This window comes from Aureococcus anophagefferens, assembly GCF_000186865.1.
Source record: "Aureococcus anophagefferens unplaced genomic scaffold AURANscaffold_8, whole genome shotgun sequence".
NCBI lineage: Eukaryota > Pelagophyceae > Pelagomonadales > Pelagomonadaceae > Aureococcus > Aureococcus anophagefferens.
The window spans coordinates 1,564,862-1,580,849 of record NW_008705568.1 but is presented as its reverse complement, the minus strand read 5'-3'; the positions used below and the strand labels follow the sequence as shown (position 1 = coordinate 1,580,849).

At 71.1% G+C, this 15,988-nt stretch overlaps 5 protein-coding genes across 5 annotated transcripts; 3 read left to right on the top strand and 2 right to left on the bottom strand.

Moving 5' to 3' along the window:
- Nucleotides 1-3,383: 3,383 nt before the first annotated feature.
- On the top strand, nucleotides 3,384-5,901 carry AURANDRAFT_64009 (hypothetical protein; the record flags this gene model as incomplete). Its single annotated transcript, XM_009038441.1, has 3 exons — nucleotides 3,384-3,849; nucleotides 3,903-4,788; nucleotides 5,217-5,901. The coding sequence occupies 3 exons, from the start codon at nucleotides 3,384-3,386 to the stop codon at nucleotides 5,899-5,901; spliced, it is 2,037 nt and encodes a 678-aa protein (XP_009036689.1).
- A 1,670-nt stretch (nucleotides 5,902-7,571) lies between these two features.
- On the bottom strand, nucleotides 7,572-8,549 carry AURANDRAFT_64008 (hypothetical protein; the record flags this gene model as incomplete). Its single annotated transcript, XM_009038370.1, has 1 exon — nucleotides 7,572-8,549. The coding sequence occupies one exon, from the start codon at nucleotides 8,547-8,549 to the stop codon at nucleotides 7,572-7,574; it is 978 nt and encodes a 325-aa protein (XP_009036618.1).
- Nucleotides 8,550-8,829: 280 nt separating this feature from the next.
- On the top strand, nucleotides 8,830-9,399 carry AURANDRAFT_64007 (hypothetical protein; the record flags this gene model as incomplete). The annotated part of the gene is made up of 1 exon (XM_009038442.1): nucleotides 8,830-9,399. The coding sequence occupies one exon, from the start codon at nucleotides 8,830-8,832 to the stop codon at nucleotides 9,397-9,399; it is 570 nt and encodes a 189-aa protein (XP_009036690.1).
- A 144-nt stretch (nucleotides 9,400-9,543) lies between these two features.
- Nucleotides 9,544-10,271, bottom strand: AURANDRAFT_60075 (hypothetical protein; the record flags this gene model as incomplete). The annotated part of the gene is made up of 1 exon (XM_009038369.1): nucleotides 9,544-10,271. The coding sequence occupies one exon, from the start codon at nucleotides 10,258-10,260 to the stop codon at nucleotides 9,643-9,645; it is 618 nt and encodes a 205-aa protein (XP_009036617.1).
- A 575-nt stretch (nucleotides 10,272-10,846) lies between these two features.
- AURANDRAFT_64006 (hypothetical protein) lies at nucleotides 10,847-12,679 on the top strand (the record flags this gene model as incomplete). Its single annotated transcript, XM_009038443.1, has 1 exon — nucleotides 10,847-12,679. The coding sequence occupies one exon, from the start codon at nucleotides 10,847-10,849 to the stop codon at nucleotides 12,677-12,679; it is 1,833 nt and encodes a 610-aa protein (XP_009036691.1).
- Nucleotides 12,680-15,988: the final 3,309 nt, after the last annotated feature.

Here is a 15,988-nt window from a genome sequence, read left to right as displayed (position 1 = left end):
CGTCGACGCCGGCGTCGAGCAGTTGGTGGGAAGCGGATTTCCCGTGGAGCCGCTCGACGCGACGGCCGTCGACGCCGGCGACGCGCTCCTCGGCAGCGGCGCGCCGGAGCTGTCGCGCGGGCCTCAGCTATCGTCGCAAGGCGACGAGATGCTCGGAATCCTCTGCGCGCTCCGCGAGGCCCCGAGGGAAAAGTCACCACCCCACCCAAGCGGCCTCTACTCGCAGATCAACCAGGCGACGCAGCTCGCCTTCGACGTGGCGACGAAGGGCAAGCGCCTGGACAAGTTGTTTTCGTCGAGCCCTGTCCATAATCCGCCCCACGTCCACGCGGCCGACGACTACGGCCGCGGCTGCGGCCGCAAGAAAAAAAAAGCGACGATGGGCTGCTTCTACGCGCCCGTCGACGACGCCGCGTGCGCGGCCGCGCGCGCGCCGCGGAGCGCCGCGGCCGCGAAGCGCGCGCTCGCGAGAAACTGGACGCGGTACGAGGCTCTGGCCGCGTTCACCGAGGTCCTCTGGCGCCCGAGCGCGGCGGTCCGGGCCACGACCGCGGCGATGCGCTCGGCGCTCGACCTGCCCGCGGAGACGCGCGTCGCGCTCGGCGTCCACGTGCGCCGGGGCGACCGCGTTCATGACGCCCTTTCCGACAGGACGGGCTTCACGATGTTCGACGACGCCGAGTGGGTCGACTTCTTCGCCCAGCGCACGGCGCGCGGCGACGTCGCGGTCGTGTTGACGCAAGACGACGTGCTCGCGGAGAAGGTCGTGAACGCGTCCGCGGCGCGCGGCGTCCGCATCGTCCACGTCGACGCCGCGCTCCGGAGCGCGGGCCTGCCCTTCGGCCAGTTCCTCGTCGCCGCAGTCGCGCTCCTCGCCGAGGCGGACGTCGTCGCCGCGAACTCGGGCTCGAACATGGGCCGCGCCGCGTTCGTCGCAGCGAAGCGCGACGCGCGGGGCGCGCCCGCGATCTTCGACTTGGACGGAAAATGGACGGCGGAGGACGCGGCGCGCGGCTACGCGCCCTGCAAGCTCCAGTACTTCCTGTCGAGCACGAAGAAGCGCGACGATTGCGGACATTCGGGTGGGAGACATCCGCTATGCTTGCGCGTCTGCTAATGTGTTTCAGCGACAAAATGCGGGAGATGAGGTGAGTCGCTATGCGAACCTAGCCCGAACGCCGAGGAGTTGCTGGGAAGCGGCGCGCTCGTTTGATTCCGCCGGCGTGGCGCCAGCGAGGGCCGCGCTCGCCGCGCTCGCCGCGGCCCTGGACGCGCCGCTCGAGGGAACTACGGGGCGAGCGCGACTCGGACCAGGGCTCCGCTGCGACGGCAAGTCGGCGGCCTCGCGCCCGGCTAGCTCGGTTCGCCGAGGTACCCTGTCGACATCAAAATTAGCGATCAGCACATTTGCCTCACCGTCAGTGCCTCGACGCGTCTCTAAACCTAGGGGCCCCGGGAGGAACCGCAGGGGGACGGGAGGCTCAGAGGGGTCTCACACGCCGGAGGCACCCTACGCCTCCCTTCGCTGTTCTCTCTCCCTCCGGTTCCTCCCTGCGACGCGGCTAACAGGCACCTGTGGACGGCCACTTCACTCCACTGCCGGTGCTGAGAATGCGCGGGGCGACCCGCTGGGTCGCCATGATCATGGCGGCGGCGCTCGCGATCTCCGGCGTGGCGGCGACGAAGGCGGCGGCGCCCGCGATCTCCGGCGTGGCGGCGACGAACACGTCATGGTGGCGCCTCGCACTGGCGGCGCCGGCGATCGTGCCCGACTTCGCCCTCCTGTCGAAGCACGTCTGCGAGCGCGAACCTATCCGCATTTACAAAAGATACAAGCCCTATTTCCCGACAGACTGCGTGGGCGTTGTGGATAAACCCGTCAGCGGACAAGACGGCCTCGGCCACATCGGATACAGAATCGTCGAGATGATCGCCGACCGCCGCGGCCCGGGCCCGGGCCCCCACTACTTCCAGGAGTACGTGAGCGAGGCGTCCGCCTACCTGCGCGACGTCGATGGCCTTGGCGACGGCTTCGCGCCGTCGCTCTGCTGCCACGAACGAGATTGGCTCCACGCGCGGAACTGGGGGCCGGGAAACGGTGGCTTACAGGACGAGATCGCGGCCCGCTGGCCCACGGGCGACGCGCTGTTCCGGGGCCACTTCGAGTGCTTCCTCGCGCCGCCGCTCGACGAGTGGTTCGGCTTCGACGCGCTCCCGCCGACCGACGCGCCCCCGCGGACCAAAAAGCGCCCGCGGGGGCGCCGCGCGCGCCGCGCGGTCGCCGAGGCCTACGCGGCCGTCGACCGCGACGCCTTGGTCGACTGCGGCGCGGCCGACGGCGAGCTCCGCGTCGTCGTCCACGTGCGCCTCGGCGACCTCATCCACCCCGACCTGGTCCCGAACGTCTCCGCGACGGACGAACGCCCGATGAGGGTGGAGGGCGCGCACCTCCGGAACGCGCTCCGCGTCGTCGCGGCGTTGCGAGCGCGGCTCCCCGGCCGCCGCGTCCGCGCGCTCATCCTGAGCGACTCGCCGCCGGAGACCGTCGCCGCGACCCTCGAGGGCCTCGACGTCCGGATACGCGTCGGCGGCGCGCGGCGCGACGGCGCGTCGCGCCTCGTCGACGGCCGCACGGCCGGCCTCGAAGACGACTTCGACGTGAGCTTCCACGGCGCGGGCCACCCGCTCGTCGCGCTCCACTGCATGGCGGCCGCGGACCTGCTCCTCGGGCCCGAGAAACTTGTGCGGGAGGCCCTGGGCGCCGCGACGGATCCTGGCTATGGCCGCGGACCACGCCGAGAAGAATCCCGAGCGGTGCAGCAACATGGTCGAATTCGCGTGCGGCCTTTCGGCTCGGGGCGTATGCCGCGGACTTCCGGTGGAACCGCTCGACGCCACGGCCGTCGACGCCGGCGTCGACGCGCTCCTTGGCAGCGGCGCGCTGGTCTCCGGCGACGTCTCCAAGAAGAAATCCGCCACGATCTGACATTGTAGGACTACTGGAAGATCTTTTGTCATAGTGCTTTCGAAGTGTGATTGCTGTCCTAGACACGCAATCAATCGCCCTTCGTCGATTGATGTTGTCGTAGAAACAGAAATGTTCAGTTTCACCGTATCAGGTATATACATGCATGCGAATGTCCACGTAGATCCGTTGGATTATACGAAGTTGCACGTGATTCTTGTAACACATTTGTTGACCAAGTTATTGAAGGGGACGCGCGCGCGACTGGCGCCCTGCGGCTCTTTGACGCTCACCATGTTTGTTGCACCGCTCGGACTAGACTTTGCGCGATGGCGGTGGGCTGCATGCGCGCTTGCACCTGCGTCAAGGCATCATTGGGCTGCGCTCGCTAGTCGGGCGTGCACCCGTGTCGCGCGGCATGACGGCCTGCGCTCGGTGCGCCGCGTTGCTCGTCGCCTGCTGTGTCGTCGGCGCCGGATCGCAGGCGCCGCCGCGGCCCATCCTCGCCGTGAGCGTGTCGCGGTCCGGCGGCGGGACGCTCTGCGACCTCGCCTGCCGGCAGTTCCACGGCGGTCCGGACATGGACTGCCGGCTCGAGGGCGGCGCGTTCCACTACCTCAAGGCGCTCAATGGGTCCGTCGCGGACCACAACCTCACTTTCGCGGCGACGGCGCGCGCGATGGCCGCGGACGCCGCGCTGTGCAACGCGGTCGTCGTCGAGCCCGGGCGGCGGCTCGGGGCCGGCGCGCGGGCCGTGCTCGACGCCGCCGCGGCGGCGCCCGCGGGCGCGAGCCTGTGGACCGCGTACGCGTGGCTGCTCCTGGTCCGCGACCCGATCAAGCGCTTCGTGTCCTACGCGGCGAAGACGCGAGGCCTCGACCGGCGTCGCGGCGTCTCCATCGACGCGCGCCCGGACATGCCGCCCCCGTTTTCGCAGGCCTCGACGCGGCCGGGTTCCGGGCCGCGGTCCGCGGCGGCGGCTCGGAGGGCGACCGGCGCCAGCTCCGCAACTTCGCGACGCGCCACCTCCTGCCCGGCGCGCGCTTCAACGCCACCGCGGACGCGTGCGCGCCGGACGTCCTCGCCGCGGCGCTCGCGGTGCTGCCCCGCTACGCCGCCGTGCTCAATCTGGCGGACCTGCCCGGCGAGTCGTACTTCGTGCTCGGGGCGGTCGTCGGCCTCGAAGCCGCGGAGCCCCCGCGCGCCGCGGCGCCGGAGACGGCGGCGGCCTACGCGAAGGCGCGGGGCTACGACCTCGACGGCGAAGCGCTGGGCCTCCTCCGCCTCGCGAACCTCTGCGACCTCGAGGTCGTCGCCCGGGCGAACCGCCTCGTCTCGCAGCTCGCGGTCGCGCGCGGCTACGCGCCCCCGAAAGCGCCGGCCGCGGCCGCGCCGCCCGACGCGGACACGGAGGCGTCCGCGGCGGCCGCGCGGTGGGCGGCGGCGGCCGTCGACGCCGTCGAGGACGAGGCGCGGCGCCGCGCGGACGCGCTCTGGGTCGCGTTCAAGCGCGTCGTCGCCGCCTCCAAGGGGTCGTGCGTCAACGTCTGGGACGGCCCGGCGTCGCGGCTCCGGTTCGCGCAGGTGCCCAAGGCGTCGTCGACGGCGACCATGGCCGTGCTCGCGGCCGCCGAGGCGCCGGGCGTGCTGGCGTACGTGTCGGCCGCGGACCCGGCCGGGCCCGACGCGGGCCGGCGCCTCTGCTACACGTGCCCCTACCGCGCGGCGCCGCCGTGGCCGCCGGGCCGGCCCAAGGTCGCCATCACGTTCGCCTGGACGCGCGAGCCCACGTTCCGCTTCATCTCGGGCTACTACACGGAGACGTCCATCGGCCACCTGGCCCACCTGCCCCACTTCGCCGTCGCGACGGAGCCCGCGCCCGCGCGGACCTCGAACCTTCGAGTTCGACCGCGACGCGCGCGCGCGCGACGGGTTCGACGCGAGCACTGCCGCTGCGCTTCGAACACTCGACGAGAGCCATCGATCCGTCCAAAAGAGAGCCGAATCGACGTCGATGTGGCCGAGCGAGAGCATTGCACAAGTTCGGTCGGGACGTCCCGGACCGGCGGTCGACGTCGCGCAGGCCCTGACCAAACTTCAGAATTCTCTAGCTCGGTCAAATCGAAGTCGATTCGGCTGATTTTTGGACGAATCGACTGCTCTCGTCGAGTTCTCGAAGCACAGCCGAAGAGATTGCATCAAAGCTGTCGCATACGCTCACATTGAAGTCTGGTTGAAGAATGTCGCGCAGGCCCGCGCGGTTCCACGCGTTCGTGTCGGACATGTTCGCCGCGAGCCGCGAGCGGCTCCTCACGGGCCACCTCGCGCTCCAGGCGCCCGTGCTCAAGAGCGTGGGCCAGAACTGCGGCCACCGGTTCGACTACGTCTGGCCCCTCGAGGACGGCACGGCGCCGCTCTGGCGGCTCCTCGAGGCCCGCGTGGGCCTCGCGGGCCTCGCGGCGGCCGCCGAGGCCGCGGGCTTCCACCACAAGCACGACGCCGGCGCCATCGTCGGCGCGCGGACGGCGGCGGCCCTCGCGGACCAGGACGAGAACACGCAGCGGCGCTTCCGCTACTCGCAGCGCGCGTACGACGCCGCGAACGCCGCGAAGCGCGTCGCCTTCGAGTCCTTCGGCGCCATCACGCCGGCGACGCTCCCCGATAGCGTCCAGGCCACGCTCTGCGAGCTCCTCGCCGTCGACTACGCCGCGCTCGGCTACGCGTGGCCGCCGGCGTGCGCCGCGTACGCCGCGACGGTCGCCGCGCGCGACGAGGCGGGCCGCGTCGGCAAGCTCCAGGGGGAGGTCGCCGAGCTCCGCGACGAGGTCGCCCGCTTGACGAAGCTGCTCGCGGAGAAGGCCGTCGACGCGCCGAAGCCGAGCGGCCCGCCGACGAAGCCGAAGCCGCGGCGATGCAAGGGGAAGGTCTGCTTCTAGGCGCGAGGGCGCGTGACGTTAGTGGCAGGGCCATCGCGGCACGGGCGGCACGCTCGCCCAGTCCCAGTGGGCGTCGTCGTAGGTCGCGTTGGTCGCCGTCGCCTCGGGGTAGTACTGGCGCATCATCTTGCGGTGCTCGTCGCGGTGGCCGTTGATGCGGTAGGTCATGTGGCAGTCCGCCGCCGTCTCGCGCGAGAAGTCGACGTTGGCGACGCTGAGCGCGTCGAGCGCGGCGACGAGGCCCGGCGCGTTGTCGTTCGACCTGCGCGGGAAACGGGCGCGACGCGCCCGAAAGTTTTTAAAGGCTCCCGAGCTCGGTCAGTGTCCACGACTTTTTGGACGGGCGAGGAGCTCTCGGAGCGCTCTCGACGCGCGAGTCCTTGGAACGATCGCGCGCGGCGCACCCATGTTGAAGCGACGTCGCATCGCCCCGTGTCCCGCGCCGCGGTCGACGCGCAAAAAACGTTCGCGTTCGCGCAGGAGGCGACGAGGCGCAGCAGCGACCGCGGGTTGAAGATGTCCCAGCGCTCGTCGGCGCAGCCCGTGATGCGCACCGTGCGCGGCAGGTGGCCGCCAAAGAAGCAGACGAAGCTCGCGGCCTCGAGCGCGGCGAGCGCGGCCGCGAAGACGCCGCGGCGCTCGAACCACGTCGGCGCGACCGCGTACTCGAAGTAGACGAGCTTGAGGCTCGGCGATCGCAGCGTCTCCGCGGCGCCCAGGAGCACGAGGCCGTCGTTGCCCTCCGTGTCGATCTTGAGCACGTCGACGGCGAGGTTGTTGGTTCTCGCGTAGTCGTCGACGGTCGTCGCGGGCACCTCGACGCCGCCCGCGTCCCTCGAAATCGCGCCCTGCTCCTCGGACGAATTCGAGAAGCGCACCGTGCCGCCGCCGCGCTCGGCGACGGCGGCGACGGTGTAGCGCCACGACGCCTCGGACGAGGCCTCGAAGCGCTCGCTCCAGACCCTTTTCGCGACGGCCGCGAGCGCCGGCGAGCCGTCGAAGGAGTGGACGTTGACCTTGCCGCCGCGTTCGCAGGTGCCCCTGGGCGCCGGGCGGTCGAGGCATTCGTGGCAGGACCCGCACTGGTAGCCGATGTTGCGGCCCTTGCGGAACTCGTCGGACCACGCCGGGAGCGCGGCGTCGTCGACGTGCGCCCGCCACCACGCGTGCCTACATCGACGACACGGTCGCGTGGTACGAAAACGACGCGTCGCAGTCCTTCACCGAGCGCGTCATCACGACGCTGGCGGACGGGCGGCGTCACGGAGCCGGGCGCCCAGTAGGCCAGCATCTCGACGGCCGTGTAGCCCTTGTTGGCGCCGACGTCCAGGAAGGTCGTCGCGCACGGGAACTCGCGCTGCGCGAGCGCCAGGAACGCGTCGTTCGGGCAATAGTAGAGCGACGCGCGGGCCAGCAGCTCCGGCCGGTTCTGGACGCACGTGTCGGTCGCCCGCGCGAGCGATGCGGACCAGAGCAGCGCGCGCATCGCTCGCCGAGCGCTGCGAGCGGGCGCTGGTCGCAGCATTTGCCTCCTTGGGCTGCCTCGTTTTTGAACATTCAAGGTTAAGTTCACTTATCGAAGTTGAATTCGGGGTCTATTCATACCCGCCGGCGGCGGGATAGGTCAGTCCCCGTCCAAAATTGTTACCCGCGGCGGGAGGCACGCGCCGTCACCGCAGCTCCGCGGCGCGCTTCTTCTTGCGCTTCTTCTTCTTGGGCTTGGGCTCCCACTTGGCGTCGGACCCGCCCGCGCCCTGCTCGAAGAAGTCGTTGAGCGCCCAGTGGAGCGCCTCCTCGACGTAGAGGCCGTCGAAGGGCATCGTGCCCTCGGAGCCCAGGAAGATGCCCGTCGGCCGGAGGCCGCCCGCGCCCTCGCGGATCTCGTCCATGGTGAAGCCGCCCATGGCCGCGATGGGCTCGGCCAGCGGGTTGTCGTCGAGCGTCATCTTCACGACGACGACGCGGCCCAGGGAGTGCTTGGCGAACGAGAGGAGCGCCGCGCGCTCGTCCTCGTGGACGTCGAAGTAGCGCTCGTCGTGCACGTAGACCACGAGCTTCGGCACCGTGGTCTGCTTCAGCGCCGCCGTGAGGCGCTGGTTCTCCGCCCTGCGCAGCACCAGGAACGCCTCGAGCTCCGCGACGCGCCGCTCCTCGAGGTCGTCGTAGGCGTCCTCGTCGACTTTGGCGTCGTCGAGGGGCTCCGCGAGCGCCTTGGGCGGCGGCGGCACGGGGAAGAGCGACACGGGCGGGAAGGACACGGCGAAGATGAAGGACTTGAGGCCGCGGTAGGTCCAGCCGCCGCCCATCGTCGCGTTGTAGGGCTCGGGCGTCGGCGCGCACCGCGTGCCGTCGACGTCGAAGACGCGGTAGACGACCATGGACGGCGTCGAAAACCCGAAGTAGTCGACGATCTTGGGTTCGCCGGACCAGGCGACGGCCCAGCCCTCGTCCTGGAACTCGGCGCTCTTCGCCGCGTGCATGAAGCCCCGCTTCTCCGCACCGTCGCCGGCGCCGAAGAGGCCCACGACGACGACGCCGCCCGCGGCGGCCTCCAGCTGCTTCGCGTCGGCGACGAACTTGAGCTCCTGGACCACGGCGGCGCGGGTGGTTGCGAGCAATAGCAGCCACGCGGCGCGCATCGCGCGCATCGTGTGTGTGGCAATTCAGCGACGGCTTTTTGCTGTGCAAGGACGGCGCGAGCGCAGCATGGGCGTCGCCCTGCGCCTCAGCGGGGTCGCATGGGCGTCGCCCTGCTCAGCGTTCGCCCTGCGCCTCAGCGCGCTCATCATCGGTCGCGCCGTTGCCTGGTCGCATCATAGAAGAGCGCCGCGTTTCGCGCACCGGTCGACCCTCGCCGCGCAGTGGCCGCCCGCGGAGGCGCCGCCGACGCCCGTCTGCCGCTTCGGCGAGAGGAGCTACTGGGAGGAGATGTACCGGGGCGACGGCGAGCTCGACGGCGACGAGTACAGCTGGTTCTGCGGCTGGCGCGAGCTCGAGCCCTTCTTCGCCGAGCTCGCGGGCCCGCCGTCGAAACGACGACGCGTCCTCGTGCCCGGCTGCGGCAACGACCGCGGCAACGTCGACCTCTTCGACGCGGGCTACGAGGACCTGTCGCTCTTCGACTACTCGGGCGAAGCCGTCGCGCGCGCGTCCGCGCTCTTCGGCCGGCGCTGCGTCGAGATCGTCGAGGCGGATTTCCGGAGCCTGCCCTTCGACGACGGCGCCTTCGACGTCGTCCTGGACAAGGGCACGCTCGACGTGCTCTACATCACGTCCGAGGCGGCGCTGCGGGGCGCCGTCGCGGAGCTCGGCCGCGTCTGCAGGCCGGGCGCGACGGTCGTGAGCCTGTCCCGCGTCTGCCCGCCGGAGCTCCTCCTCGGCGAGTTCGGCGCGGGCTGGACACCGCTCCGCGACGGGTCCCTCTACTTCACGGACGAGGGCCACGCGACCATCGACCTGGCGTCGGACCTGTTCGCGTGGCGACGAGACGACGAGTAACAACGCTGAGTCGGTCTATGTCAACCTTCAAGCTGATGCCACCAAACGACCCGACTCGGACGATCGCATCCCGGCGCGACCGGACGTCGAACCAGGCGCCGGAAGACCGGCGATCCCCGCGACCCCCGAGAGAGCGGGCTGGTTGTGCGAGAATAAAGGAGGGGACCGCGCGCCGCGCGCGGACAAGCCGCGCGCGCCGCGCCGGCGGGCGGCGGGCCGCCCGCCGGATCCGCCGCCGGGCGTCTAGCGGTAGCGGCGGAGGGAGAGGTTGTTGCGGCGCTTCCAGGCCGCGCGGCGGGAGGAGCCGATGATGTTGTTGGCGCGGTGGCCCTGCTTGCGGAGGCCGCGGCTCTTGCGCCCCGCGGACGTGAGGCCGCGGCACTCGCGGTGCTTGTGCGTCGGGTTCACGATCCAGTTGATGCGCGGGTCGTTGCGGATGACCGCGTGGCTCGGGTCGACGGCGATGACCTCGTAGTACTTGTACGTCGCGTCCTGGTTGACCCAGTACGAGTTGAGCACGCGGAGGTTGCCGCACTTCTTGCCGACGCGCTCCTCGGCGACGGACTGGAGGTTCCGCGCGAACTTGAGCTGGTTGATGCCCTGGTGCTTGGGCTTGCCGTAGACGATGCCCTTGCCGTTGGGGCGCTTGCGGCCGCCGCGGCGCACGGCGCTCCGGTAGATGACGTAGCCCTCCTTGGCCTTGTAGCCGAGCTTGTGCGCCTTGTCGTGGCGCGTCGGGCGCGTGCACCGGCAGACCTTGGTCTGCTGGCGGTACTGCCACGCGCGGATGCGCATGAGGTAGCGCAGCACGTCGCACTGCTTCCGCTTCCACATCTCCTCGAGGTACTTGTACGCGCCCATGGTTCCGAGACCTACAGCGTCGAGCGGGTGAGGCGCGTGCGCGGGGGCGGATCGGGGGAGGGCGGGGGGCGGGGGGGCGGCGTCGACGGCGACCGGCTGGGCGGCGGCGGCGGCGGCGGCCGGGCCCGGGGCCAAGGCCGGCGGACCGCGACGCGCCGTGCCCCGCGGCCGGGGGAACAACAACGACGCAAACGGCGCCGCACGACGTCCGCGGCCGTAAGGCCGGGGTCCGCACGCCGCGCGGCGGTCCCGTCCGCGAGCTGCCGACCGCGCAGGCCGTCGTCGGGCGACACCGCGGCGGAGAGCGCTCTCCGACGCGATCCGGCCCGAAATTTCGGCATGCGCGCGTCAACAGTCGCCGTCAACGCCAAGTCACCGCCGCGCCGCCGCATCGTGTCATCGCCGCGCGTCGTCTGGGGCTGGAGAGGGTGGGCATCGCACCTTTGAGCGAGACAATCGACGAGGCCGGGGGGGCGATTTCGCTCGCCGACGGCAAGGACGGCAAGGGTTAGGATTGGGCTCGCCGGGGGTCGGGATGTCTTCATCAGGCCAACCGTGCCGCCTCGGCCGTGTCGCCGTCATTACGATGCGTCGTCGCGCGGCGCTCGCGGGCTGGCTGCTGCTGGTGCTCCAGACGTGTGCGGAGAACCGCACGGGCCGCCAGCTCCTCGTGCGCGACGAGGCGCACCTCGAGCGCGCGCTCAAGAAGAAGCCGCGGCGGATCAAGGTCGGCGCGGGGCTGCCCTGGGCCAAGAAGGCGCGGAGCAGCCCGCGGCCGTCGCCGCGCCCCACGCCCGCGGCCCCGGCCTTCGGCGACGCGCCGCCGGGCAGCGCCGCGACCTACGCGCGCTACCACGGCATGTTCCACTGCACCGTGGGCAGCCCGTGCCCGTCGTACAGCGCGTCGTTCCTCGCGTCCAAGGCGCAGCTCCTCGACAACCCGGTGACGCCCCAGAAGATGCGCCGCAAAAACACGAACATGGAGACGGCGTCCTACCACAGCATGGGCTCCGGCGGCGCCTACGACGTCTGGCGCACCGTCGACGCCCTGGACTACGCCGTCGAGCACCTGAGCATGCGCGAGCCCGCGTTCGAATCGCATCTTCAACCCGACTTCGATGTGATCGCATGCGACCACAGGTACGAGCGCATGATCCACTCGCAGAAGACGGGCGCGGACAAGGCGTCGGCCATCGGCGACGCCGTCTACGGCGCCTTCGTCGACCGCCTCGCCGCCTACGAGAAGCGCCTCAAGGAGAAGTGCGGCGGCGACGACCCGGCGCTGCGGAGTCAAGCCCGCGACACGGACGCACTGAAAACGGTCGGCGTCATGCCGCTCTACGCCGCGGGCCACGCCGACGCGTCGGGCGAGGCGGACAAGGACTCGCTCCACGGCGCGGGCAGCGGCCACACGCGCTACGAGTCCAAGGCGCTCTACCTCAACATCACGATCCGATCCGTGCGGTGCCACTTCGGCGCCGTCGCCGTCTCCGCGCTCCACCCGGGCGACCGCGCGTACCTCGAGCGGGGCGAGGGCCTGCCCGTCATCGACGACGTCCTCTGGGTCGACCCGGACCACCTGCCCGTGAACAAGCCGTCGTTCCTCGGCGTCGCGACGGTCCGCGCGATCCAGCGGCGGTGGACGAACGAGACGACGCCGCTCTGGGACCAGCTCGCCTACGTCCACTACACGGAGGCGGACCAGGTCGTCCACGTGCGCGCGCGCCACCGCCACAAGTTGTACGCGCCGCTGAAACGGACGAAGGCGGACGCGAAGAAGCTGTCCGTCGTGACGCCGCACCGGCTCAACGCGGTGCCGCGGTCCCAGGACTTCGAGCCGCTCCGCGCGGCCTTCGACGCGCCGTCCTACGGCCACAACCTGCCCGAGGACCCCGGCGACGAGCTCTTCGCGGACCTCGAGCGGCGCGCGGCGGCGCTCCGGCGCGACCGCTACGGGCTCAAGGACGACTACGCGCCGAAGCGCGACTTCTGGCACCGGAACCTCTTCGGCGAGACGAGCCGCGCGGGCGGCGGCTGGGTGCGGCGCGAGCTCGAGGGCTACGGCGCGAAGCGGATGCTGTCCGTCGGCGACGACCTCCGGGACGGGTCCTGCTGCTACCTGAAGCGGGGCGAGACCGAGTACCCCTACAACCGGCGGGGGAAGCGGGCCGGCGTCCGCGTCGACCCGTCCAAGGCCGGCGACTACGAGTCGCACCCGTTCAGCGACGAGTCCGTCGACCGCGACTCGCCCGTGGAGCTGCTCGCCCTCGGGGACCACGGACTCGGCATCCTCGCCGCGCTCTGCTGCCACATCTGCGCGCGCAAGTCGAAGCTCGGCCGCCACTGCGACAACTACTGCGTCCCCGCGAAGCCCGGCGACGAGGACTGCGCCGTCGGCGCCTTCGCGGACCCGGCCTAACGTCGTAGTCGCGCGGCGCGCTTGTTACGACGGCGGGTTCCCCCCCCGGGGGGCCCTAGCCGCACTTGTGGGGGTGGGCGTCGTACTGCTTGACGGCCTTGGCCGCCTCGACGTCGGCCTTGGCCGGGTTGACGCGCGTGACGTCGGCGATGACCTTCTTCAGCTCGCGGATGAAGCGCTCGTTGCCCGGCTCCGCCTCGAGGAGCTGGGCCATCTGGATGGCGCAGGCCTTGAGGACGAGGTCCCGGAGCTCCGCCGTGGGCTTCTTGTAGTAGTTCTTGAAGCACGGGCTGACCGAGTGGTCGCGGTGGTCGACGACCTTGCCGACGTCGTCGCCCTTCCAGCAGAGGTGGACGCCGGGCATGCCGTCCATCTTCTCCCAGCACTCCGGGTCCTTGACGGGCGTGGCCTTGGCCTCCTTTGAGGGCCAGTCGACGACGTACCACCACCGCCGGAGGAGCTGCTGGAGCACCATGCCGCGGCTCGTCTCGTAGAACGCGGCCTCCGCGAGGCCGCCCTTGCGCTTCTGCGGCTTCGTGGACGTGCGGCGGCCCGCCTTCTTGGCCCGCGGCGCGGCCTTGGCCGCGGGCTTCCGCTTCTTGGATAAAGCCGAGAGCGGGACGTCGCTGTCGTCGCTGTCGCTGTCGGAGCCGCCGTCGCCGGAGCTCTCGTCGTCGGCGTCGTCGTCGCTGGAGCTCGGCGGCGGCGGCGCCTTCTTCTTCGGCGGGGCCTTCTTCGGCGGGGCCCGGGCCGCGGGCTTCCGGGCCGCGGGCTTGGCCTGGACGAGCGACGCGAGCGGCACGTCGTCGTCGGACGAGTCGCTGCTCGAGCCCGCGTTGTTCCGGTCGCCGGCCGGCGGGCCCTTGGGGGGCGCCTTGGCCTTCTTCGGCGGCGGCGCGGCGTCGACGTCGAACTCCGCCTCGCCGTCGCTCGCGGCCTTGGGGGGCGCCTTGCGCTTCGCCGGCGCGGGCGCCTTCGCCTTGGGCGCCTTGGGCGCCGCGAGCTTGGGCGCCGACACCTTCTGCTTCCCCAGCGACGACAGCGGGACGTCGTCGGAGTCCGACGAGGAGCTCGACATCGGTGCGCGGCGGCGGTGCTGGGCACCGGGCAGGGCTGGCCTGGAGTCGCTTACTGCTAGCCCGGGCCTAGCCGAGACCCACGGGGGAACCGGACTCTCGCTGGGAGGAGCGCCTAGGCGCGTCGCGTCCGGGGTGAGGAACCCCAAAGAGCGCGCTGGTCCAGCGCTCTCGCTGCCTCGTGGCCGTCTGACGCCGGGGAAGCCTCCGGACCTGCCGCGTCCTCTCGCTCGGTCGACCGAACGGGGTTTCGCGGCCAGGGCAGCAGGCGGGGCTGCTGGCCCCAGTCCGGCGGGGAGCCCAACGCCCGGAGCCTCTCGGGACGTCGCGCACTCTGCCCAGACCCGAAGGCCAACCTCAGGGCAGGCGACGTGAGCTTGCGCGTCGTGGAGTGACGACGCGCGTAGATTTGCGGAAACTCTTTTTCGAGAAACCGCGCGGAAAAGACCTCTCACGAGGGAAAACGCAGAGGAGAGCCTCCTCGGGGCGTGTACCGTTGAGCCAGGCGAGGCATCGCTTGCGCGTCCGCTGACCGCGCGCATGCGCACTGCATCGCCATGCAGTGCGCGCATGCGCAGCACTCGACCAGAGGCCAAGGTGCGCGAACCGGCGCACCGGCGAGCACGATGGCTCGAGCCGGCGCGGCCTGCGCGCCTGGATCGCAGCGCGCGCGGGACCTCTCTCGGTGCGAGCATTCGTTTCCAGGTCATGTGGGTGCGAGCATTCGTTTCTTTGCCAAAAAATGAAGTGGCGCTCGCGGGGGCGCCCCGTGTCCCCGAGCGGGGGGCATCTCGGTCCCGCGGACGCTGGAGAAGGTGTCGAAGCGGTGCCGCGCGGCGGTCGCGGCGCCAGCGCTCGACGGCGTGCTCTTCATGGCGTCGCCGTCCTGCAAGTCGTCGCGCGCCGCCCCCTGGTCGAACGGGGTCGCCCCAATCGCGTCGCGCGTCGCGCACGTCGTAGCGATGCTGCTGCAATCGTCTCCGGCCGTCGGCGTGCGCCACGCGTCGCGCGCGCACTCCCGATACGCGCAGAACCATAAGCTTTTGCCTCCGGCCTGTGGCACAACGGGCTCGGCGGCGAGCCTCTACTCTCGTTGCACTCAACATCGTATCCAACCCCCCAGCGCTGCCCACCACGATGCGCTCCGTCGTCCAGCACGCGCGGCTAGGGACGCCCCCGGCGGAGGAGGCGCGCGTGACGGGGATCATGGACCCGAACATCGCGAAGCGCATCCGCGAGAAGACGGTGCACCTCCGCCAGCGCCTGGCGACGACGTCGGCGGCCCAGGCCGAGCGCCAGCATCTGGAGGTGCTGCGGAGCGACTGGGAGCGGCGCACGCGGACCTACAAGCAGCGCGAGGAGGGCTACATGAAGCGGATCACGGAGCTCGAGGACGCCATCCTCGACTTCCACAGCAGCCGCTGGCGCGAGAAGGAGGACGACGCCGTCGACCCGATGCTGCCCGTCGCGGGCACGCACCGCGACATCGTCGGGTCCCTCGAGGAGCTCGAGGGCCGGTCCGAGGCCATCCGCGCCGAGCGGCACCGGGACCTGACGCGGAGCCACCGCGCGCGGCTCCTCGACTGGTCCAAGGAGCTCGACGGCGCGCGTCGGGGCGGGAAAAGAGCGCGAAATGCCCAATCTCGGCCGTTGTCCACTCGTTTTGGCTGATTTTTGGACGAGCGATCATCTCTTGGAACGGTCTCGACGCGTGGATGCTTGTTCCGAAACGCGCGCGCGCGGCACACGCACGTTGAAGCGATGTCGAATCTCTCTCAGGCGTAAGACGCCACAAGGAGGCGGGCATGCGCAAGTGGAAGCAGCGCGCGGACGCGCTCGACAAGGAGCGGCTCTGGGCCGCGAATTTGTGCGCGAAGCTGACGACGCTCAACGAGGATTTGGTCGCGCAGAACGACGAGCTCCGGGACCGGTTCAAGACGGGCGAGGACGACCGGCGCTACCTCATCCACCAGCTCGCGCAGATCAAGAAGGACACGGCGCGCTGCCACCAGGCGGCGCAGGCGCTCGACGACCGCCTCGACGACGCGCGCGCGCGCGGGCCGGGGGACCGCGCGGGCGGCGTGAAGCGCGTCGCGTCGTCGAACCTCAAGGTCGACGTGACCGCGGAGCACCGCAAGAAGCGCCTCGACGAGATCAAGCGCCTGGAGACGGGGCTCGAGCACCTCCAGCGCAACCTGCTGGGCGAGCGGCGGCGCTGCGCGGAGCGCGCGGA